Source organism: Hemiscyllium ocellatum, chromosome 8 (genome assembly GCF_020745735.1).
Source record: "Hemiscyllium ocellatum isolate sHemOce1 chromosome 8, sHemOce1.pat.X.cur, whole genome shotgun sequence".
Lineage (NCBI taxonomy): Eukaryota > Metazoa > Chordata > Chondrichthyes > Orectolobiformes > Hemiscylliidae > Hemiscyllium > Hemiscyllium ocellatum.
In genome coordinates this window covers 53,879,899-53,906,069 of record NC_083408.1, presented here as the reverse complement: position 1 = coordinate 53,906,069, position 26,171 = coordinate 53,879,899, and the positions used below count along the sequence as shown (strand labels likewise).

The 26,171-nt window shown below is 39.1% G+C and overlaps 1 protein-coding gene across 3 annotated transcripts in view; it reads left to right on the top strand.

Annotated features, from left to right (window-relative positions):
* heatr5a (HEAT repeat containing 5a) overlaps positions 1–26,171 on the top strand; it is a 132,799-nt gene that overhangs the window by 16,298 nt on the left and 90,330 nt on the right. For all 3 annotated transcript variants that reach the window (XM_060829040.1, XM_060829038.1, XM_060829039.1), the window contains exons 3-11: positions 3,319–3,530; positions 5,140–5,248; positions 5,538–5,687; positions 10,559–10,730; positions 13,297–13,454; positions 20,681–20,930; positions 22,354–22,509; positions 25,033–25,283; positions 25,501–25,612. In XM_060829040.1, the coding sequence (XP_060685023.1) occupies positions 3,319–3,530; positions 5,140–5,248; positions 5,538–5,687; positions 10,559–10,730; positions 13,297–13,454; positions 20,681–20,930; positions 22,354–22,509; positions 25,033–25,283; positions 25,501–25,612 (1,570 nt within the window). The remainder of the gene's footprint in view (positions 1–3,318; positions 3,531–5,139; positions 5,249–5,537; positions 5,688–10,558; positions 10,731–13,296; positions 13,455–20,680; positions 20,931–22,353; positions 22,510–25,032; positions 25,284–25,500; positions 25,613–26,171) is intronic.

Below are 26,171 nucleotides of genomic sequence, written 5' to 3'. Positions count from 1 at the left end.
AATGTCTTGCTACAGTTGTACAGGATGTTGGTATGACTATACTTGGACTAATGTGTATAGTTTTGGTCTCCTTATTTGAGAAATGATCTAAATGTATTCGAAGCAGTTCAGAACATTCACTCAATTGACTCTTCGGATTGGGGGTGGTAGGTTGAGGAGGTGAAAGTTTTTCTTCTGAGGATAGGGTATGCCTTTAACCATTGGAGTTTAGAAGAGTGAGAGGAGACTTTACTGAAACATATAAGTTCCTGAGGGGGCTTGATGGGTAAATGCTGAAAGTTTGTTAAACTAAAAAACAACAAAGAGTTTGGATGCTGGAAATCCAAAACAAAAACAGAAATTTTTGGAAAACTTAACAGGTCTGGCAGCATCTGTGGAGAGAAAGCAGAATTAACATTTTGAGTACTGGTGTTGGTCAGTGGGCATTGGAGTGATGATGGATTGGATCGAATGGTGCACATTAGAAAAGGGCAGCAGAGTCAGGATTCAGTTACATTGTCTTTTACTCTGCCATTGGATCAGAGCATTGGTAAAGCCAGTATTTCTTGCTCATCCCTAAAAGTTGTTGAGGCGGTGATGGTGAGCTGCTGCCTTAAACTGACATACATTTGGTGTAGTTGCACCTGTACTGCTGTTAGAAAGGAAGTTCTAAGACTTTAACCAGTGATCATGACGAAGAGGCAGAATAATTCAAAGTGAGGATAGCATGTGGTTTGGAGAGGCACTTTGTGATGTTCCCATGTTTCTGCTGTCCTTGTCATTTCAGGTGATAGAGATTGCAAATTTGTCGGCCCAAAATGCCTCATTTGAGTTGCTAGGTCTGTTCAACGTCTGTCCCTTTTTAGCAGCGACAGGGTCACACGATACAATAGAGGGTATTCTCAACATAAAGACTACCTTATACTTCATGAAAAGATTCATCTGCAGTAGGCATATTGGCAAGGATAAGATTAAGTTAGAAAGGGAACTACAAAAACCTGGTGGTTACTATTGGCCAAAAACTGAATTGGACTATCCATAATAAATACTGCTGCTACAAAGGCAAGTCAAAGACCAGGAATCCTGTAGCAAGTAACTCACTTACAGACTTTCCCAAGCATGTCTACCATCTGTCTAGACACCAGTCAGGACTGTGATGCAGTTCCCTTCACTTGCCTAAACGAGTGCAATTCTAAAAGGCAACTAGAAGCTTAGCACCATCCAGGACAAATTAGCCATTTTGATTAATATCACATCTGCAAGCATTTGCTCCCTGCAACACAGTAGCAGGAGTGCATAGCACCTCTAAGATGCATTGCAGAAATTCATCCAGGCTCCTTCGATAGTGCCTTCCAAATCCCTGACCACTATTACCTAAGTGGGCAAGCGCATGCTACTTTCAATCCTGACTGGAAATATAGTATTGTTCCTTCATTATTACTGTGTCATATCCTGGAACTATCTTTCTACTGGCATTGTGAGTAAATCTATACCAGGTGGATTACAGTGGTTTGAGAGGCAGCTCACCACCACCTCAAGGACAATTCAGGATGGGCAATAAATGCTATTGCAGGCAAAATGCCCACATCCCTTGAATGAAATTTTTTGTTGCTATTTTTAGTTTAAGTTTCAACCAGTTTACTTAGACTATACGTTACAAAGGCTCAATTTCAGGAAAGAATGACATGGACTGAGGAAGATGCAGTATGCTCAGGGACTTAGGTGAGAAATAGTTTGTGAAAGCACTAGGAGTTGAGAGTCAAGTTTGTCGATGGCACAGAAATGGGCAGGAAAGCAAGGGGGTTAGCTTGACATAGAGTCTGCAGAAATATAAAGACAGTTTAAATGAGTGGACAAAAAAGAAGGAACATAATATTGGAAAATTAAACTTTGTCAGAAAGAATAAAGAAGCTAAATATTATTTAATGACTGCAGAAAGCTAAGGATCAGAGAAATTTGTGTGTCTTTGTTCATCAATCTCAAAAATCTAGTATCCAACTTCAGACAGTAATAAGGAAGGATATAGAGTGTAAAAGTAGGGAGGTTTTCTGAAACTATACAAGTCAAATCTCAGCTCAAGTATGGCCTTATTTAGTAAGATATATATATTTGCAATGAATGCAGTCCAGAGGTTTACTAGGCTGACACCAGGAATGGAGGAGCACTCTTCTGAGGAGAGGTAAGTAGATTAAGCCTGTACTTATTGAAATATAGAAGAATGGGCAATGACTTCATTGAAACAAATAAGGTTGTTAGGGGATTGACAGGGTTGATGAGGAAATGTTGTTTCCCTTGTGGTAGAGTCAAAGACTGGATCTGAGAATAAGAGTGACACATTTTAAAACCAAGATGAGGAATTTCTTCTGAAGGTTGTGAATTTATTGTATTCTTTACCACGTAGAACCGGTGAGGCTATAAACTATGTTTAAGGCAGAGAGATTTTTATTTAGTCAGAGAATCCGGGGTCCTGTGGAAAAGGGAGGAAAGTGGATTTAAAGATTCATAACAACCATGATCTCATTGAATAATGGAGCAACCTTGGGTTGAATAGCTTATTTCTCCTTCTACATCTTTTAGTCTTTTCATGGAGGTATGAATTGCGAGATGAGAGTTGATAATGGCTGATTGAACTGTGAGGAGTGGACTTGAAAACTTGTACCCGAGAAAGGGAACTATTAATAATGCTGAATAGCAATGGAAGTCAGGAAGGAAAGTTGGGCAGTTTGCAGTTTAGTGGGAATAGGTAAAATGGAGAAGGACTGGTCAGTGCTTGAGATGACATGAGGGAAGAAACTCCAAAAGATGTGAACTCTGGGCTGGAGCAGGGAGCAATTGTGAGGATGTTTGGCCAAGGAAGGGATGGTTGCAGCAAAGGCAGCTGGTTTTGATCTTGGTCATGACGATCCATGAGCTCCTTGTATTTACTATTGGAAGTGATGCTCAATAAAATGGGGAGAGGAATTTAAAAAGAAAGCTTGCAGTCAAGAAAACAGGCCTGGTTAGCTTTGCATTCCATATGTTCTGGTGGTGGTGATCAATTTTGACAGAAGAACAGGACTGTTGGATGTTTTCACTGGAAGTGGATGACTAAATCATTCACAGTTTTATCTGTTCAAGCATGAATTCCTTGGTCTGGCGGAAGTGGAAATGAGGTCACGGTAACAATCGGGATGAGAGGAAATGTTGAAGGTTAAATTGAGGGATGATAGGACTATTTCATGGTTCTGGAATATTTTTCTTTACGCAGAATGGTTGTCCAGTCTGCAGAGTCATTCATCTTGAGTGATTGGGTCATATGTTAATAAAGTGCTATTTGTTACTGAGCATTTTTCTTTGCAGGATGATATAAAGGAGAAGCAAAAGAAGCTTGTGGAACAGCTGACATCCTTATTAGAGAGCTCACCAGGCCCACCTGTCCGCAAGCTGATTGCTAAGAATCTGGCCTTGTTGTATAGTGTTGGTGACACTTTCTCTGTATATAAAACTGTTGACAAGTGCAATGAAATTATCAGAAGTAAGGATGACTCACCAAGTTACTTACCAACCAAACTGTAAGTGATTTCTTTTTTCCAGATGGTTCATGGTTTTGGCAATACCACAAATTTGAGTACAGCTGTTTTATTTTAGAGCAAAGCTAATGCAGTTACATTAATGAAGGTTGTAGAGGATAACGACTCCACTGATGTTATATGATCCCAAAATATAACTTTTTTTAATGCAAAATGGAAAATGTGTAGTATCCTATAGTTATGTAATTCTGGACCTCACCAATACATTAAATCTCACATAGTGTCTTGATTTATCCCATTTTCTTAGCCACCCTCTATTCATAAGATGCTTCAAATAATAGAACAATCTGCCTTGGTGCTAAAACTTCTTGAAGTTTCTTCTATTATGGCTAAAATTTGTACTTTAACTCTGGGGGAGCAGACATTTGTGTGCAAGTCCTTCTTTGTGATGTCCGAGCAAAAATATGCATTTTTACATTGGCAATTTTCCACACTTGATAACAGATCTGTCATTTGTCCTACTGTGTTTGCACTGGCTATCTGCATCTTGGCTGAGGGGAAATCACCTACCTTTTTGAGCTACTTGGAGCATAGTGAATCTTTGGATTTCTTTACCACAGAAGGCTGTTGAGGCTGGACTGTTAAATATGTTCAAGGCTAAGATAGACATATTTTTAATCATAAGGAAAATAAAGATCATAGGGAAAAGTGGAGTTGAGGATCATCAGATCAATCCTGATTTCTTTGAATGGTGAGCAAACTTGATGGGCTGAATGGCCTACTTCTGCTTCTACATGCAATGGTATTATGGTTACTTGCCGTGTGAATGAGGTCTTTCTCACTTTGCATTTGTTCCTTTTGCAAAACACTTGAAATTTTTGTCCTCTGGATCCTGTGGATCACAAGTGTGAACAGTTTCTTTGTATCTACTTTGTTCAGATTCCTCATGGTTTTGAAAATTTCTATCAGATCTCCTTTTAGCATTCTTCTTTCCAGGGAAACTAGTCCCAACAGCTCCAATCTGTTTTCATCGCTGATGTTATGCAACACTGGAATCATTCTCCTGAACAACTTCTGTACTCTCTCCCAAAGCTTTCACGTCTTTTGTAAAATATCATACCCAGAACTGAACACCATATTCGCAGCTGTGGTGTAACTAATGTCCTATGTAAGTAAAATGTAATCTCCTTACTCTGTGCTCCTATTACTGAAGCTCAGAATACTCTATGCGCTATTACTACTCACTCCATCTGCCCTACCACTTTCAGCTGATCAGGTGGGACCTTGGGAGCAGGAAACAAGTCATCTTTCAGGTTGATTACCTTTCATCAGAATTCTTATTTTTCCTTTACCATGGATGCTATCCGACATGCTGATTACATCCAGCAGTTATTTTCTTTGACTTCCGGCTTGCATTTTTTCAGCAGTTTCTTTTAAAAGAAGTATTTATGCTTAAGTTAGAAAGATCAATCACTTTAATGAAAACAAAGTACTGCAGATGCTGGAAATGAAAACAGAAAATGCGGATATTTAAGACTAGGAACATTTTAAGTCTGCTTCTTTGTCCACTGATTCTCTCAGACATGCTGAGTTTCTCCAGTACTTGTATTTTATATTTTGATCAATTCATTTTGTTGGCCTTATCTTACAGGGCTGGAGTTGCTTGCTTGGGGGCCTTGTATGAACAGCTGGGAAGAATGTTAGGGAATACATACATGGATACAGTCGGAAACCTGCTGAAAGCTATGAAAAGTGCTGAGGTAAGGAGAGGCTTCCCATCAAAATCTTGACAATCCAAAGAATCTATTTCAAAGTAAATGTGAATAGTACTAGGTTAATAGAAATAATATCACCTGTTTGGATAAATGGCCAGTTGAACAGATAATTGAGCATCAGATATTTATTATTGTGCTAAATACTCTGGGAGAATGTTAAACCTCAGTACAAATTGGCAACCTAGCTGTTTTGTAGCTGTTGAAGCTGTGTAATAGTATCTTACTGACATGAATAAATCTTTAATATCTACCTCTAACATAATTTGTCTCCTAGTCCCAAGGGCGCTATGAGATTATGCTGAGTTTGCAGAAGATTGTTTCTGGGCAAGGAGCAATTGCTGCATCATGTCACAGAGATATCTACAAAGCTGCTCGTTCGTGCTTGACTGATCGATCAATGGCTGTTCGCTGTGCTGCAGCAAAGGTATACATTTCTGAAACTTTAGACTTTATTTACTTTTAGCCAACATAAGGACGTCATATGGTTAGTTCTTACCATTTCCAGTACTCTAACTCTTGTTTGATTTCCTTTTATTATTTTTTTCTCTGCCCTATACTGAGAATTCCTCTGAGCAACAGCACGGAATTCTGTATTTCTGTTTGCAAAAATCTAATGAAATTCTAGGTTTCATCGTAATCATTTTGGAAGATACCGCATGTATTCCACATGTTGAAACCGGCTGTGGTATGAACCATATTGAAGAAATATAGATCTGAAGAAATGATCAAACTGACCTTAATCTGATCAAATAACAAAAATAATATGTTGTTTAAAGTAATGGAAGGATCAGACATGGTTAATTCAAAATGACTGCCCTCAATAGTTGAGGGATCGCAAACGAGTGATCATATCAGCAAAAGATTGAATGTAAGGGATTCTTAATAGATCAAAGCAGAATCTTAATCATGCAAGAGGCTGTGGAATTCACTTGTAGGATTTGTGGTTGAAATTAAGATAGGTGTTCTACGGGTGTGGAAGAAGGATTGTCACATTTTTCAACATCAAAAACATTGCTGGAAAAACTCAGGCATGGCAGCTACTGTGAAGAGAAAGCAGAGTTAACAGTTTGAGCTGAAGCAAGTGTGAAGAGTTAAAGGTGACCTTTTTCCTCAAACAAGTACTTCTCGCCATTGTGATTGACAGGGCCCTCAGCATGGTCCAGCGCACCTCCCATACTTCAGCCTTCATCTCACTTCTTTATTTTCCTCTCACAACAGCAAAAGGTGTTCCCTGGGTCACCCCACCAGCATTCAGAAGACTATAAGACATAGAAGCAGAAATTAAGCTAATTAACCCATCAGGTATGCTCCGTCATTCAATCTTTGCTGATAAATGGGAGAGTGAGGTTGAGAAACTTCGTTCCTCATCTCTTTACCACAAAGAACCTATCTATCTCCATCTTAACTATACTCAATGACCTGGCTCCACAGCATTCTGTGGCAGTGAATTCCATAGATTCACCACTCTCTGGCTGAAGATTCTCTTTAGCTCTGTTCTAAAAGGTCTTCCGCTTTCTCTAAAGCTGTACCCTTGAGTTCTAGTCTCTCCTATCAATGGAAACATCTTCCCAACACTCACTCTGTGCAGGCCATTCAGTATTCTGTAAGTTTCAATTAGATCCTGCATTCCCCCCCCCCACCAATCCTTCTAAACACTCATCGAGTATAGATCCAGAGTGCTTAAACATTCCTCAAATGTTAAGCTGTTCATTCCAAGGACTACTTACGTGAATCTTCTCTGAACATGCTTCAAGGCCAGTACATCCACCCTGAGATATGGGGCCCAAAACTGTATACGACATTCCAAATGTGGTCTGACCACAGCCTGCTTTTATGTTCAACTCCTCCCAAACTAAGTGCCATCATTGCCTTTTCCTTTGTAACGACTGACTCTACCTGCAAGATTACCTTGAGAAAATCTTGGACTAGAACTCCCAAGTCTCTTTGCACTTCAGACTTCTAAATGGTCGATAGCTGCTGTGTTCACCCCTTCCCTTGTCAGCCTTCTGCAGGGACTGTTTCTGAATCCGTTCTGAATACTTTTAGGACAAGGAACAAGAGCAGGCCATTAAGCCTTTCGAGCTTAAAAATGTGCTGCTGGAAAAGTGCAGCAGGTAAGGCAGCATAAAGGAACAGGAGCCTTTCGAGCCTGCTTCACATGTAGCAACACCATAGCTGATCTAATTTTAACCTCAACTGTATATTCCTATGTACCCCCCCCCCCCCCCCCCCCGATTATCTTGCACCTACTTGGCAATCAAGAACCGATCTACCTCCACCTTAAAAATATTTGAAGATTCTGCATCCAGTGCTGTTTGAGGAAGCATCCTTTCCATATCGACCTGGTGCAGTCCAGTCAGAATCTTTTTGTTTCAATTAAGTCACCTCTGATCTTTCTAACAGGTCTAGCCTGTTTAGTCTTTCCATGTAAGGCGATACACTTATTCGAGGTTTGAATCCAGTAAACATCAGAATTTTTTACAATGCGTTAACATCTTTCCATAAGTATAGTGACCACGACTGTATGTAGAAATCCAGATGTGGTCTCTCGAATGTCCTGTATAATTGAAGCATAACTTGCCTACTCTTGCATTCAGTTCCCTCGCAATGAACCATAACATGCTATTACCTTTCCTACTTACTTGCTGTTCTTGCACGCGAACATTCTGTGATTCGCGCAACCTCTCACCATTTAGATGATCGGCTTGTTCTTTAATCGTCCTCTTTTGCAGGGAAAAATAATGTTTTCCCATGCTGAACTCCATTTGCCGGATCTTTGTTCACTCACCTTAACCTATGTACGTCCATTGCAGGCTCCTTTTATCTTCATAACTCCCTTTCGTACCTACCTTTGTGTTGTCAGCAAGTTTAGCTACTATACCTTTTGTCCTGTCATCCATGTTAGTTTGTTAAATTGTAAAGAATTGAGACCCTAGCACTGGCTCCTGTGGCACATCACTTCTTATATCCTGCCATTCTGGAGAGACCTATCTATTCCTACCCTCTGTCAATCATCTTCTCCTGCCAAAATATTCCCCTAAAACTGTGAGCTTTTCCACAATAACATTTGATGTGGTATCTTCTCAAATGCCTTCTAGAAATCTAAGTAGAGTACATGCACTGATTCCCCTTTTTTCACTGCACAAGCTACTTCAATTAATTAGTTCAACATGATTTTCCTATGACTAAGAGGAGAAAGTGAGGTCTGCAGATGCGGGAGATCAGAGCTGAAAATGTGTTGCTGGAAAAGCGCAGCAGGTCAGGCAGCATCCAAGGAACAGGAGATTCGACGTTTCGGGCATAAGCCCTTCTCCTATGACTAAACCATGTTGGCACTGTCTGATTACCTTGAACTTATGTAAGTGCTCTGTTATAATGTATTGAATAATAGCTTTTAGAGTCATCGACGTCTGTAGCTTAGAAAAAGGCCGTTTGGCCCATCGAGCGTGCTTCTCATATTCTCCCTATGACAGATGTTAAGCTAATTGGCTTGTATATTCCTCCTTTCTGCCCCCCTCCCTTTCAAATTAAGGAGTTATCTTAGCTATTTTCTAATCTAAAGGAACCTTTCTTTAATGTCATGACTTTTGGAAAATTACAATCAATTATCTCCCAGCTAGTTCTTTTAAGATATCCCCTCATATATCAGAATATGTGGTTTGTCAGCCATCTCTTGATTCTCTCTCACTGATTCCCTAGATTCATTTTCTATCTGACCAACACTTAGTTTGTAACTCTTTTTGAAATACCTGAAGAAACTTTTCCCATTTTTTATATTTTTGGATAACTTTCTCATATATTCTTACTTTTCCTTCCTTAATTACCTTTCATTAATTTTTTTACTGCTTTTCATATTTTACATGCTCTTCTGCCACCAATATTTGCACAACTGTAAGTCTTATTTTTTGAGTTTGATGCCATCTTTCATCATTTTATTTAACTGTGAATGGCAGGTCGTTCCTGAGAATGTTTCTTCTTTGTTGGAATGTATCTATCTTGTACTATGTGGAATATCCCCTTAATTGTATGCTACTGCTTCTCTGTTGATCTCTCTCGACTTGAATGTCTTGCTAAAATTGACTCCATGTATCCAGTAAATTGACAGAAATGGGAGTTTACCTTTAATGAAAGAATCTGAATGTGTTTCATTATTAACAGTTCATTCTATTAACCTAGCTTTTACCAAAACACTGAAGAAAGGTAAACAAAGAATCATCATTCGGAGTGGGATTCAAGAACCAAGTTCCATTAATTGCCAACTTAGTCAGTCGTGTTATGCAAGAACTCCCTCCAGAAAGCTGTTTAAATTTGGTGAAAGTTCTACAATTGACTACAACTGAGTCTTGTACTGAGGAGGCAGTTCTCAGATAATTTAGAGATATATTACATAATTCATATGTTTCTAAATATCACACTTTGCACAGATTAGCTTTATTCCTAAACTCACTGCTCCTTCCCCAGTTAACACTATCCACCTGCAGTAATTATAAATCTCCCAACTTTAAACTCTTTGGACTTCCAGAAGCTGATGTATCAGATTAAGCAAGGAGCTTTCAGATTTTCATTTTATCTCAGTAGCAGCCGAGAACCATTTCTCAGGAAGTGAATTAAAAAAAAATAGTTCTGCCCTGGAAAGCTGCCTCCTGAGGTCTCCATTACCATTCAATAACCACCATCCTGCTTGAACATAAGGTCCCTTTCAAACTTGCTGGGATCAATTCCCAGGTACTGACCTCATTTAATAGCTAAATGCTGTCTGTTGAAACACTTTGCTGTTCCCTAAGGTCACTGTTATTTTGAACCCTTTTACTTAAGGCTCAACCTGCAGGTATCATCCAGGCCTGGTTTCACAAACCAGCAAAGCTTGTTCCTTTCCTTTAACACAACCTGTTCCAAAATCTGCTAGTCATTTCCAGCTCATAATTGAAAATTGATGAAAGACTAAAGATAAAATCATGAAAAATCAGTGTGGGTTCTGGCATTCTCTCTCCCATTCAGAAGTGCATTATTTTGTTCGTGAGACGTTGAGTTCCTGCGCTGTGTATCTTAATGGACCTTGTATTTATGTTGCCTTTATAGTAAAAAACTTGAATAATTATTTTTACAAAGTAAAGATGTTTTACAGTCTGTCAATATGGTGAAGTTATGCATTCACATTGAATTGTTTGTCAGAATATTTGATCCATGGAATTAGAACAAACTGTTTCAATCATTCTCTCTGGTTCCCTGTATACTTAGTCCCATGAATGCTATGTTGTGAATTCTGGAAAATTGTAATGTTTTTGCTCTTTTCAGTGTCTTTTGGAACTTCAAAATGAAGCTGTATTTATGTGGACCACAGAATTGGAGAATGTTGCTACACTTTGTTTTAAAGCCTTCGAAGGTTCAAATTATGATGTACGCGTATCAGTTTCAAAATTGCTGGGTGCTGTTCTGGCTACAGCTGTGATGCCTAAACGGGGCACTGGTAGGTGCTATACTTAAACAGTTGGAATTTTTTGCTGCAACTTTATTTGAACTAATTTAGCTTCTGAAATAAGATTTCAGTATTGAAATAACAACCTAAAAGTAACAGATTTGGAACATATTTCTTAGTGGCTGCATCTGATCAAGTTGATTCTTTTATTTGTTTCAACAGTGATTTTAGTGAAGGTGCAGAACTCCTATCCTTTACCTTGAAGGATAATCAAGATCCTTTTCTTTTAAAGAAAGTTGGATAATATCACTAATTAACTTCAATGTCCCATTGTATCCTTCTGCCTGCTGTGATCTTTTTAAGTAAACTATGTTTAATTTAAGCAGGTGTTTAACTTAAAATGAAGCCTTGCATTCTGAGGAAGTATTAAAAATGTCGTATGGCTGTAATCTTATTTATCTTAACCAGGACTTCTGAATGATGCACCTTGCACTTGTAACTGATCCTGAGCCTTCCTGGAGCTTTTGACAGTATTAGACTATAATTGTCATCTTCCACCGAAGTAACATTGACTTCCTTTGCCATAAACACAGCCATCTATTCCTTTGCCATCAGGAAGTATGACAATTTCAGTGCCTGCCTAGCCAATACAGTTCTATTGATGTCATGTTCGACACTAACTTCAACTTATCAACACTGTTAACCTCACTGACTTGTTGTCTCTCAGCCAAACATTTCCTCAGGTTTTAAAATGATCATTTTCATATTTGAAAGTACTTGAAGACCTTGTTAAGCTCTGCTTCTACAACTTACCTCAGCCTGAAAACCTCTCCAGAACTTTCCATACTTCAAGCATTGATCTCTTGTATGACATCCACTCCATCCCTTCCTTGGTATCCATGCCATCAGCTTATACGCCCCATTATCTGGAAATTCTTCCCCAAAATTTCCACCATCCCTTTCCTTTCAGTAAGCATCATAACTTTTCTTCAAGGGACTTTTTTGGCAACCACTCCTGCAGTTACTTAATACTTCTCTCTTTGGCTTTGCATTCATTTATTTCTTCATATGTTTTTATTTAAATATCTGGAAATTTTTTCTGTATTAAGTGGACCTTAGTGAAAAAGAATCCCAGCCTGTTCCCTCCTGGAGAGCATCTAGTCTGGACTTGATTGTATCCAATAGTTTTGATTGGGTATTTGAGCCCTGGAGAGTTGTGTATTGCTTTTCTCACGCTTGCAATTTATTTCATCCATTTCATGTGAATTTCCAAGTTGTATGGGACTCTTGTGATGCAAGGGTTGGGTCTCTACATTTGAGCCAGGATACCGGAGTTAAACCTCCACCTGCTCCATAGGTATTGAATAATATCCCTAAACTGGTTAATTAGAAAAGATCATGAATTTAAAAATTAAGCAAAGACAGGTTTGGGCCTTAGTTTGGCATTTGGTTAACCGGGCTACTCAATTTTTTGGTGATTTTGGTTTCGTTTTGTGTGATGTTTCTTTAAGACCCAAGTGGTTGGTATATCCCCTGAAAGAGTATAATTTGATTGTATTCAATATTAGATTCCAAGAAATGCCCATGTGTTCTTGGTTCGTCATAGGGGTGAACAACTAAGAAACTAAGAGTAAATCAAAAGCTGATTGCAGTGACAGCTTGGGTTCCAGCCTGTGCTTCATATTTGCTTGTTTAGAATGCTGGTAATTTAAGTAAAGAGGAAACATTGTCTCCTCTTTGAATGGAAGACTTCTCAGTTCGGCAGTTTTTATTTTACCAGATCCTGATGTTGAAGTAGGGTTCTGAGAATAGAACAGTGACTGTGTTACTGGATGTGTTGTACGATTGGTTATGACAAACACTGAAAATTGAATGATGTATTGTTGATTGGTTAAGACCCATGACTGTTGTGTTGGTGTTCCAGAACCAATAAGACTGTATCAAAGAGTTAAAGAAGGAAGAAAATCTCTGAAGGTTCTATGTCTTGGGGACTGTTGTGACATAAGTGAGAGTGTGTTTGTAGACTTCTGCATTATCAGTAAAGGGGGGATTGGCACATGGTTGCTAGTGAATACGACACAAAGACTGAAACAATTAGAAGGAAGATGAGAAATCCTTGAAAACTCAGCCCAAGCTACAAAGTCTGAGAGATGGCACTTGGTACACCAAGTAGTAGAAATCCTTATAACTACTTGAAATATTGTCCATTTGAAGTGAAATTTGATTTTATTTAAAATATCCTTCATCTGTTAATGTTGATTTATGGTAGTTTGGGTTGGTTTGTTACAAAAACATGTTTAAAAGTGAAATGTTGTGCTTCGGCTTTCTTTCCATTGGCCTCATCGGGATTTGTTTTATTCTAACAAAAAAAAATTATCTGTCTCTGCAGGGTTCTATAACACTTCAAATTTGGCTTTGAATTTTGTTGATGTCATATTAACCAGCATAATTTGACTGAAACTGTGCCTCTCCATTTTAATATCATTGTCCACTCATTGGGAGGATTAAATCTAATAGATAAGCTCGAAAACATACTGGAAATATCTTTTTTGTGTACTATTATAGTCTGTGGGTTTAGTGTTTAAAAGTTAATCTTATTTGTTCCTTTATCTGTCAGGTGTGAGGCAGGTTGTTCGTAAAACCACACTGGAGGAAACTATGAACTTGCTGGCTTCTGGCTTCTTGCGAGGAGGCAGTGGGTTCTTGCGCGTCAGTGGAGAAATGCTAAAAGGAGGCAGTTCTGTGAATCGGGATATTCGGATTGGAGTAACTCAGGTTTGAAATTACATTTCAGTTTTACCTTTTGAGATACCATGTATGGAGTCTCTTTTAACTGCATTTTTGTTTGTTGTAGAATCAAAAACTATTGAAGTGTATAAATGTATGAAAATACACAAATATTATGTCAAAGTCTGTGGAGCATTTTAAAATAATTGGTAGTATGCTTTTTGAAATGCTACTTTCTCAGGCATGGAATGTCCTCTTTGCTTCTTTCTTGTGATCGTCCTCCTCATTTTAAGGGAGTGGCCCTTTACTGTGTGGTGTACTGTGAACCAGTGTTAGACTTGACAACTATTAATCCAGAGAAGCTGTTAATCATTAAGATTGAAGGAAGTCTGGGATATGATATTTTGACCTTCTTTATGTCATTGTTACTTCTTGATTAATTGACATCTTCCTCAGCTCTCCAGCATTACAGTCTTCAGCCAATTTGATTCACTCCATATGAAATAAAGAAATTGCCAAGTGCATTGTGTACACTGCAGGCCTTGATGTTGTACCAGCTGTAGTGCTGAGGATATCTGCGTCTTCTGTGCTGTATCATTCCAATGCTCGTGAGACTCTCTTAGTCAAGCTATTTCAGTACAACGACCATATGAGCATCTACCTGCCAATTTAGAAGATTGCCCAATTATGATCTGTCTATAAAAAAAACAGAATTAATCAATTCAGCCAATTTCTTCCCCCATGAATCCATTCTCAATCATGATCAGAGTGAAGAAGATATCAACAGAGCTGTCAAGAGGACTTAACCTGCTCACCTGAAGCTGAGTTCAGATACTACCAGGACCAATCAACTCCAGAGTTTATTGTAAATTTTGCCCAAATATGGGCAAGAATTGAATTATGGAAATGAAGTAAAAAAAAAACAATTCTTCCTAGCGTCAAGGATACATTTGATGAAGTCTGGCACCAAGGAGCCTAAGTGAAGTTAAAGTCAATGAGAATTGAAGGGAAACTCTCCACTCGTTACAGTCATACCAATAAGTTGGTAAAGACTTTTGGAGACTATTCATTTCAGTACAAAGGCATCATTGCCTGTTCCTGAGGGTAGTGCCCTAGGCCCAGCCCATGAATCATTCTGACCTTTCCTCCATCGTAAAGGTCAAAAGTGGTTTGCTGATGAATGCAGATTTTTGGCCCATTGGTAAGTCATCAGTCCATGCCACTGTGTGATATGCTCTGGGCAACATTTAGGCTTAGGAGGATGATTGGCAAGTAGCATACGTGTCACAGAAGTGCCATGCAATGACCTATCATCAATAATAAGCAATCTAATCCTCTCCAGATCATCATTAATATTACAAATACTGAGTTCACCATCTTCACCAACCTTTTGGTTACCATTTACCAGAAAATTAGATAGACCAGCCTGATGAATACTGTGGTGGTGACTACTGTGGTTCAGATACTGAGAATTTTACGATGATTACCTCTTCTTGCTGATTCCCCAAAATCTGTCCGGTATCAACAAGGCACAAGGCATGATGAATACATTGCACTCATCTTGCTCAAAACTATCAAAACAACACATACCACTTGATTAACACCACTTCCAGGACTGGCACAGTGACAACAGTGTACTGTCTACAAGATGCACTGTAGCAACTTGGTGAAGTTCAACAGAATCTTCAAACCAGTGACCACATCATCTAGAAGAACAATGTAGCATCAGTTACATGGGAGTACCAAGATCTGCAAATTCATCTCCAGGTTTTTCACCATTCAAATGAAAATTTATCACCATCCCTTCGCTGTTGCTGTGTTAAAGTTCTAGAATTGAGTCTCAAACAGCATTCTGGATATATTTGTAGTGTATGAACTTCAGTTCAAAATAGTGGCTGACCTTTTTGAGGACAACTGGGAATTCGTCATACATGCTGGCTTTGCCAGTGATGTCTAAATTCCATTGTTATGATCCCCATGGAGAACTGTTTTCAAAATAAAAACCCAAGTTTATCAAACAGTTGCCAAATGAAGACATAACTGAACAAGAAATCACTTTTTATTATTTTTCTTTCAATACTCATCAGAATGAATTTACATGATATAAATTAATAATCAAATCATATTGGAATGAACTAAAAATTACACATGAAATAGCCAATACCAGAAAATCTATCCCAGTCCACTCTGCCTGTCTGACCAATGTTTTCAGCCTCAAAGCTCTTCCAAGCAGAGATTTTCCTAGTGCAGAATGTTTGCTCTCTGTTTCAAGGAAATAGCCCGATTTGCATGTAAACTAGTTCTGCCGTACAATTTTCCACAAAATGCCATACTTTTTTCTAAAACCTTTTCAACTCTTGAATCCTGTCAGTTGTGGTAATGTAGGTCAACCACCTTTATCTTCATATGGGATAGCTGATTCTGGAAATTCAGTTACCTGAAAGTGATAGAAACAGTGGCAACAGAGAATATGCTTTTTGGTTGCTCAGAAATCTAGCTCTATGACTTTAATTGCTGACCACCTTCACTCTGTTCAGAACCTCTCCTTTGTCTTGGTGGCCTCTGTATTTAAACTTCCTTCCTTTCAATATTCCTTCCATATCAATTGTTATGAGGTTGTACAGACCAATATTCATTATTATCCAAAAAAATCTTTATTCCTTTACAAGTGATCAAACCGTAACAAATTCTTTTCAAAAACTTCGAAAAACCGTTGCAAATTTCCCGGACATGAAATAAGTAAGTCTTTCCCTATGGTTACCACTTACCATGTACGTCTGATACAAAAATAAGCTACAAATTACTTTTATTACTAATATATTTTGATTAAGAAAAAATAGATTTTTAAATATTACAACAAATACAAAACAATGCAATTCAAAACAGTACAAAAATAGTTCTGAGCTAAACCCAAATAATAAAAAAAATTCCCCAACACACCCTCCTATACGAATGTATAAACATATATAGAGAAGTATAAAATTAAAAAAAACCTAAACTAGCTATTTAACTAACTAAATAAATACCCAACAACAAACAAATAGTACTAACTCAGCCCAGCCAAACAAAACACTCCTACATTCACAGTTCCTCCTCCCTGGATGTTGGTCTCATGAAACACAATCGTTACGGCTATATAAAAACCCTTGTTAGTGTGGCAGGTAAATCTGTGTCCAGGTATTTCAAAAAGGGTTACCATGTCTTGTAAAAATTCTCAGTTTTGTGGTGTATCATATTTGTGAGTAAATCCAAGGGGATATGCTCCATAATAATCTTCCGCCAACCCGACAGGCCTGGGGGCTTTTCTGATATCCAACCTAGCAAGATATTCTTCCTTGCACAAATTGTAAGAATATTGAAAAGTTTTTCCTGATGCGAGTCTGCCGGAAATGCAATGGGTAGGCCCAAAAGGAGTGAAATAGGGTCCTTCTCCACCCCTACACCTAAAATCCTCTCCATTGCACCCACCAAAGCGCTCCAATATGTTTGAAGCCCAAAGACAGTGGGTAAGAGTACCCGTACAGACCTTGCACTTGGGACATGCTGAAGATACCCCTGGTTTAAATTTTGACAAACGGTCTGGGGCTAAGTGGTCCCTGCGGAGAATCTTCAACTGTGAAACATGGGTCCTATTGCAAATTGATATCTTCCTTGCATTGTCCCAAATATCCGTCCATGCTTCTGAAGAAACTTCAACACCCAGATCTCTTTCCCACATCTTGCAGAGTCGATCAGATTCATCTGAGATGGCACCCCCCCCCCACAATTGGTGATATGAAGTATTGACAGATAGTGTACTCTTATCCCTTAGTACCCCTCTTCCTATGTCAGATTTGTAGGGATCAATCAAAAGTGTCGTTTTTTTTGAATAAAATTCCTAACTTGAAAAAAACGAAAGAGGTCTCTGTTCGGTAACTCGTACTTCCTTGCTAACTGATCGAAGGACATCTCCCTCAAATAAATCACCCATGCAAGATACACCCCTAGCTGCCCAGCGTTTAAATCCTGAACCTATTGTTCCTGATTTGAAAACTCGGCATACCCCCTAAAGGTGTAAACAAAGATGTTTTGCCAATATTACTTTCCCTCTGCCGAATTGCCCTCCATGCTTTAACGGTATTGATGACTATTGGGTTATGGCAATATTTCCTTACTGTCCTCACTTTGTCTAAAAACAGCAAATTGGTAAGGGGGCACCTTGCTTGGGAGACTTTGATATCTAGCCATATTGAAAGAGGGTCCCCACAAACCCAAACACTTGCGTAAGTCAAAAGTGAGCTTAATTGGTAATTTTTAATGTCCGGAAGATCTACTCCTCCTCTCCCCCCCCCCCCCCCCCTCCCCCCCCCCCCCAAATCTATGAGGCAACTACAGCTTGGCTAATTTAATGAGGGGCCGTTTATGGTGCCAGATGAAGGAGCTGAACCAACCGTTCAGTCTCCCAAGTGTTAGTTTATTGAAAATCAGGCGGAGCATCTGCATAGGGTATAGCAAACGAGGGAGAACATTCATCTTAATAAACGCGATCTGACCCAACCATGAGACTGGAAGTGCCACCCATCTTTGGAGATCTCGTTTAATTTTTTCAAATAATTGAGTAAAATTGGCTTTGAACAGCCAATCCAGAACTGGAGTAATGAATATGCCCAAATACACACAACCCCCCTGTGACCACCTAACTGGGAATCCATAGTCACTCAAGAGCCAACTCTTTCGTAAGACCACCCAAAGGCAGAGCCTCTGATTTAGCAAAATTAGTCTTATACCCTGAAAAAGCGCCAAACGCGTGAATGCATTATATCAGGCAAGGCACTGAGACTGCTGGATTTGTCAAGAAAATTAGAACATCATCTGCATACAGCGCGATTTTATGTAATTTTGACCCCACTTCTGGAGCTGATATATTGAGATCCACATGAATGGCCTCTGCCAACGGTTCAGCCCTGTCGGCTGCCCCTAGAAATATTAAATTTGCTTGATCGTACCCCGTTGGTAATGACCGCAGCGAGAGGTGCATTGCAGAGAACCTTTATCCATCTTATGAAAACTTTGCCCAGACCAAATTGGTCTAGAATATAGAAAAGGTGCGGCAACTCAATTCGGTCAAATGCCTTCTCTGCATCTAAAGAAATCACCATACCCTGTATTGATTGCTGTTGGCATGCTTGAATTACGTTAAGCAGCCTCCTAATGTTATTGGAGGATCTGCGACCCTTTATGAAGCCTGTCTGATCCTCTTTAATAATAGAGGGTTACACAGTCTCCAGCCTACACGCAAGAGCCTTAGAGAGGATCTTAAAGTCCACATTTAGAGTGAGATGGGCCTGTATGAAGCACAGTCTTCTGCATCCTTCCCTTTTTTTTAAAAGGATAAGTGAAATATTGGCCTCTCTGAGATGGTGGGAGACAAACAGGACTGTATGAATCATTGAACATATTGAGCATCGAGCCTGACAGTATACTTTTCAATTCCTTCTAGAATTCACTGGGAAGTCCATCAGGACCGGGCGCCTTTCCATTCTGAAGCTGCCTCACAGCTTCCTGCACTTCTTGCTCTGATAATGGGGCATTGAGAAAGGACTGTTGTTCGGGAGTCACACCCGGGAGCTTCAGACCTCTTTTAAAAAAAAGGATTCAGTTTTGGCCTGCCCCTCCTCACAATTGTCGGACTGATATAACTTAGAGTAGGATCTCTGGAATGCCACATTAATCTTTTTAGAATCACATGTTAGGTTCCCAGACCTTTCCCTGATCGCTGCAATGGTTTGTGGGGCACTTCTCTTTCTGGCAAGGTATGCTAAGTATTTGCCCGGCTTGTCACCATGCTCGTATAACCTTTGCTTTGTGAAAGCCAGCTCCTTCTTTGCACAAGCTAAAAAGAATAAACACCCCATAGAATATCAATATGAATTTAAAAAATTTTTTTTTAAAAAAAAGGGGGGAATAAATACCCCACCCATCCTTTGGTATGTCCTGACTTAGAAATTTTAAATGTACATCTTAACCACCGCCAGACATAGTTTGAACCAAATTATCATCAATAGAGGAAAAAAAAGGGGAAAAACAAAGCTCCAACTGGATTTCCTCCATTTCTTTTACAGGATGATAAACGCATACCCAAGCAACAATATTTATACATACTACAATTGTTTAAATTAGGTTAGTTTGTTCACAAAGACTTTTACCTTCTCTGATGTGTCAAAGAGATGCATGGATCCATCTAAGGTGATCCGAAGCACTGCTGGATATCTCAGGGAGTACTGAATCCCAAGCTCCTTCAGTCTTCTCTTGATGCAATCATACGATTTTCGTTTCTGAAAAGTCCTGAAAAAACATGATCTTAGACCCCTCGTAAATTAGGGCCTTTGGATCCTACCCCTGGAGTCTGGAACCCTCCATGACTCTCTCCTTATCTCTGTAATGATGGAACTGCACCAGGAAAGGATGAGGGTGTTGACCCAGACCCGACCTCCGCGCTGCGACCTAGTGAGCCCTCTCTATCTTCAATCCTTTCATGCCAGCCTCCAAGTCAAGGAATTTCAGAAGCCAATCTTCAACACATTCCGCAGGCCAGTCACCTTTCTTACCTTCCGGCAGACCTTTTCAAGATCATCTACTTGGTCATGCAAATTACAAACCTGCGTCTTCAGGTCTTGGATCTCTTTGAGTGAACTGGCATCAGCTTCCACCACTGTCACCCTGTGCTCCACCTCATCCGTCCACTCCTCCAGGTCTCCCAGCTACTGCTCATGCTTCTGCAGCATGAGAGAGACTGGAGTCAGCTTCTCTTCAATCTGTTTCCCCAGCATCTCGCGAGATTTCGAGAGGTGGTTCACCAGGTCCTGGCGAGTAATCGGCACCGAGGCTGTTGCAGGCTGAGCTGCAGACCTGGCCTCAGATGCTCCTCCTCCCTTTTTAGGCATTTCTGGACAGCTGAAAATACAGGTATGTCAACTTTCAAATGTTTCTTGGAGCTCCACAATCTTTTCAACGCCCCAAGAAATCCTGACGACCTTGGTTGGGTGGGTTAAAGGACCATCCTGCTCCTGCTGCGAGGCGAAGCTCTGCAGTGTGATCTTTTCGGATCGCCGCCATCTTAGATCCCCAGATTACTCATTTTAGTATTGTGCAGTTTACAACAACTTTGAGCTTAATCATGAAATGTGTGATAGAAAGAGATAATTAACTGAGTTGTGTAATGTTATTCAAATGTATTTTGTTGGGTCTTGAAATTAGAAGCAATCGCAATTTTCATTGAATCATGTTTTTTCTAGGCTTATGTTGCTTTTATTTCTACACTGGGTGGGCAGTGGTTGGAACTGAATTTTGCTGCCGTACTTGAACATGTTTTGGAGTTGGTGTCTCACCCAAAAGCTACACAGACGCAAATTGATGCCATATGTTGTCGCCGTTGTGTTTCATTTATCCTTCGATCTGCAGTAGGAAGTCTGCTTGGAGAGAAAGCTCAGATTGCAGCAGCCAAAGAGATCTGCCTGGTTGTAGGTAAACAGAAGAAAGCTGTGGGTAAGAAACTAGAATCCATCTAGGATAATCTTCATGCCACACAAAGAAAGCTGAATGTTGAGATGTAGTTTTGTATGTGCGCTCCACAGTTATAGAGTCAAAGCGATGTACAGCATGGAAACAGACCTTTTGGTCCAACCCGTCCATGCTGACCTGATATCCCAACCCAATCTAGTCCCACCTGCCAGCTCCCGGCCCATTAATCCTCGAAACCCTTCCTATTCATATACCCATCCAAATGCCTCTTAAATGTTGCAATTATACCAGCCTCCACCACATCCTTTGGCAGCTCATGTACCACCCTCTGCGTGAAAAAGTTGCCCCTTAGTTCTCTTTTATATCTTTCCTCTCTCACCCTAAACCTCTGCCCTCTCGTTCTGGACTCCCCGACCCCAAGGAAAAGACTTTGTCTATTTATCCTATCCATGGCCCTCATAATTTTATAAACCTCTATAAGGCCTCTGAAAACAGCACCAGCCTATTCAGCCTCTCCCTGTAGTTCAGATCCTTCAATCCTGGCAACATCCTTTATCTTTGGATGTTCAATTTGAAAAGTTTATTGCAGTTTCTACATTTTATCCTACACTGGCTGCCTCTCGATTAATGTAATTTGTGCCTCATGTATTGTTCTTGATAATGTATGGCAAATCTAATGTTATGGGAAAGGATGCCATCTTATGAATAAGTAGTATTCAGAATAAGTAAATTCAGAAGTAGTATGTGTTAAGAATTTTTCAGCTGATGGTAACACTGAATAAGTCAGATTCCAGAGTGATACCTGGTTTGAAAAATTACAAGTTTTATTTTTGCAATTTAGTTGCCATGGTGGCCTGCCTCTAAAGATATTCACGCAAATCTCCCAAATTACTTTTAACAAAAGTACATAAGTCTACTTAGAAGAAAAGGGAAAGAAGACAAAGCTTTGTACATAATTTGGAACAATTTTAAAAACAGCATAATGAAAGAATCAGCACTTTTTTCCAACATGTTGTACAAACATTCACCCTCTGTGAACTAGTAATCATGGCTTTACTTGAAAAGTTCAAATTTTAACTGACAAATTTGCAAGCATTTCCTGTTGGTGAGTTTCTTCAGTCTTAGCATATGTAACTCTCTCTTTTACTGTCTATCCCAGAGACAGACAGACACAGGCTAACTTACTGACATTTATCAGATTATTGAAGAAAAATCAAGGCTTTGACTAATTTTAGTCTTGTGAACAGCACATGTATTGATGTGGATCTTCTGAACTGAACCTGGCTCTGACTTCTGGATTCGCTTTATCTTTGTTGAGGTTGTAAAGCTCAACTTGGTATAACACTTGAGCAATAAACTCAGCTCAAAGTTTCACTACTCGTTTTGCTTATACTTTGTGTGCTCTTATCCTTGGTATCTACCATATTTTGCTTTCTATTTCCCTTAGATGCTGCGATGAGTGACACCAATATGGAGACAAAGTTAGATACAATGGATGTATCTGCAAGCCAACATGTACTTGTCTGTGCCCTTCAAGAATTGGGCAGTCTAGTGCAAGGCCTTGGTTCTACTGCTGCTCCATTGCTTCAGGATTCCACCATAGGTAATATGACAAATACTTCAGTACTGGATGTTATATGCAGTAATGGTTCTGAAAGTTGCCATAAAATCTACCCACTTTGCTGAAAGATGATGTAACATCAACAAATCACAATGGTGACACGTGTCATTCCTGGCTCCTGTTAGTTGTAATTGTATCTAACTACCAAATGTAGTTAGATACAATTGCTATTATGCAATAAATTAGGCAGTGTCACGTTGGACGAGTGCCTTAATTTGTTAAAACTAATTTGTGGTTATCCACTAATACTGATAATTAGATATACTCTTATACTGAACATGGAAAGCAGAATTCATAGCAGTGAAATACCTCGACCACAAGCTGCCGTGGTTGACACCGAATGCCCAATACGACGTGGAGATGCATATCTGCCTTTCGGGCTGTGAGGGAGACCATGAAATTCCAAATGTCTCATCTGGTGTTTCTGTTCTCTAACGTGTTCATCTGAATATTAATGTGACTGTAGTGTTGTAATTTTTACATTAGAGAATGTGAAAATATGTTTGAATGAGTTCATCCGCAAGGTTTCCTCTCATTAAATGTAAATGTCTTACTTGCTGATGATTCGAATTGTTGCTTGCAGGTACTGATTGAATGTAATCCAATCACTCAAACCATGAAAAGTTCCATAATTTGTACATATTATAGATTCTATCCCAAAGAACTGCAAAAGCTAGTTGTACATATGAGGTTTCCTGAGTAAAATCAATAAAGCAATCTGTTAAAAAGCTATTTGACATTAGATTTAATGATTTGGATTGTGAGGCACTCTGGAATGAGAGGTCATAGTTTTAGGATAAGGAGCTCTAGATTTAAAACAGATGACAAAAAGTCACTTCTCTCAAAGGGTCCTGAATTCATAAGCAGGTACCACTCGAGTGGCCTGAGTACCATCATATGCTTAAAAAAAACACATCCACCATTACATTTACAATTCATCTCGGGATATTAAATACACTGTGTAGTGGTGCAGAAAATATATTAAAGTGATTGTTTAAATTTTGTGATTGGCGGTAATGGAACTTTCTATTGACCTTGAAAGAAAAAAACAGTGCATTTCCTATTGTTTGTTTGATTCTGACGCCAAGTTGCAATAATCACCAGGAGTCCAGAAACAGGTGATGTTACTCACATTGAAGAATGTTCACATGCAGAAGTTGAGAAGTAAAGTGTATTTCCTCCTATATTAATGTGTTATTAAGTTTACGGAGTGTAAAATTAAAACTGGGGACACATGTCATTGTCATAGAGGTGTACAGCATGGAAACAGACCCTTCGGACCAACCTGTCCATGCCGACCAGATATCCCAAACCAATCTAGTCCCACCTGCCAGCGCCTGGCCCATATCCCTCCAAACCCTTCCTATTCATATATCCATCCAAATACCTTTTAAATGTTGCAATCGTACCAGACTCGACCACTTCCCCAGGCAGCTCACTCCATACACATACCAACCTCTGTGTGAGAAAGTTGCCCTGTAGGTCTCTTTTCTATCTTTCCCCTCTCACTCTAAACCTATGCCCTCTAGTTCTGGACTCCCCGACCCCATGGAAAAGACTTTGTCTATTTATCTTTTCCATGCCCCTCATAATTTTTTAAACCTCTATATAAAAAAAATTAGACCAAAGTTGACATATTAATGCAATAATTTTCCTCACTAACAATCCATGTTTGATCTGATTTGAAATTTGAAAATTTCCAAACATTAACTTTGCTTTTCAGGGTGAGGTTGTCAGAAGCCATTGACTTTATTGCATTGTTCTAAGAAAACAAATTTTGTTCAATAAGGCTCAACTTGTTAGAATGTTAATAACGGTAGTATTAGAGTGGGTTGAATTGACTTCCAAAATGGTCATCTGCAGCGACTTCAGTGGCATATCCTGAGGAGGATTAGGTAATCACTGAACACAATTTGTGGATGTTGACGTTTAACTGCACCTGTGCAGATGTTAGAAATTGATGTCAGTTTCACAACTATAATGAAGTTAAATGCTGAAAGTGAGTGTCATTATGATTGCAAAATCCAGGTCATTTTTAACAAACTGCAATTACATCTAAAAGGATTTTATTAATGTCAGTACTGATCTGCATATGAACTTTGAGCTCAATACACTCAACTAATACAAATCCTATCTTGTGCATTACTGTATGATGAGTAGATGGGCACGAAAGGGTATAAGAGAATTTTGTTAACAGAATAAATAACACTTAATTCTGGGAAAGGTAGTGAATATTTAAAATTTCAATCTTATTCAAAGAATAATTAGATATTGGGGTGCATTTGGTGAATATCTATTTTTATGAAATGATGTACTGAACTGTCTGATCTTACGTCTGCTTGTTTTTATGTTAGCAGTAGGTGAGTCCTTTGTCAGTAAAAGTATTGAACAACCTAACTGGCAACCAGCTTGTAGGCAAAAGTTTTGAATATCTTGGTTAAAAAGCCAAAATTGTTTCTTTTTGAAAATGCAAGTCAAAACTCAAATGTATACATCTTTTGTCAGGTGTGCTGGACAAAGTAATTTCAGTGCTGCTACATCCCAGTGTTTCAGCTAGATTAGCTGCAGCTTGGTGTTTGCGTTGTTTCGTAGTGGCATTGCCATCTGAGATTTCTCCTCTTCTGGATCGTTGCACTGAACGCCTAAGTGCTCTGAGATCTTCCCCTGAAGCAGTAACTGGTTACAGTTTTGCAATAGCAGCACTGCTAGGAGCAGTCCAGCATTGTCCACTCGGTATCCCTCATGAGAAAGGAAAGGTAATGATTTTGCTCATGTTTATTTGGACAAGAAAACTTAAGATGATTCAGAAGCGGAAATAAATTGATTTTAAGCACTGCTGTTTTGTTATTGAACACCAAATCTTTCGTCATCAAATATATTTTTCCACTTGTTTATGTGGCGCTATTAAACAATTTTGTTCATATCCACGGTCAATGTATATTGAAAATCCATTTTTAAATTAATTTATTCCAGTTGATAATGACCCAAGCAGAGGATTTCTTACGTACTGCAATCCAAAATAGTCGCCTTTCAGTACACCGCACTCAGGCGGGTTGGCTTCTTTTTTCTGCACTTATGACACTAGGTAAGATGGTTAACAACCAGAGGCAAAACAAAATCTGATTCCTAAATTAAAAATGTCAGAATTCTTAAGAGGAAAGTGATGAATTATTGGCATTTATTTAATTGTAACTGTTGGCGCTGCAGAGATTTTAGCGGATTCTTAACATGTTAAAGATATCTTGATCTGTGAGGCATCTGATAATTCGGAGATCATCCAAGATCCAATCGTGTCATTAAAATACTAAAAAATTTCAAATTGTCAGTCCACTTAAGTTAATGCTGTATCTCTAAACTTTATTTTCTAAAGTCATGTTGTGAAGTTATTATGTACAGTAGTTTTCAAAATATGATTTTCAAATGCCTTGAATCCCATTTATTTCCTCCCAAAACAGCTTTGATCAAAGTTATAAATGCAATTTTCTGCAAAGGTAACATTTGCTACGTCAGAGCATACCAGCTTTCTTCTTGACTGTTCCTCTGATCCACACATGGCCAATGAATCTCTAATGATGGCTTTTTTTCCATCTGTCCATTGCTACCTGTGGGTCTGTCATCACGTCCCCTTTTCTACCTCATGATGT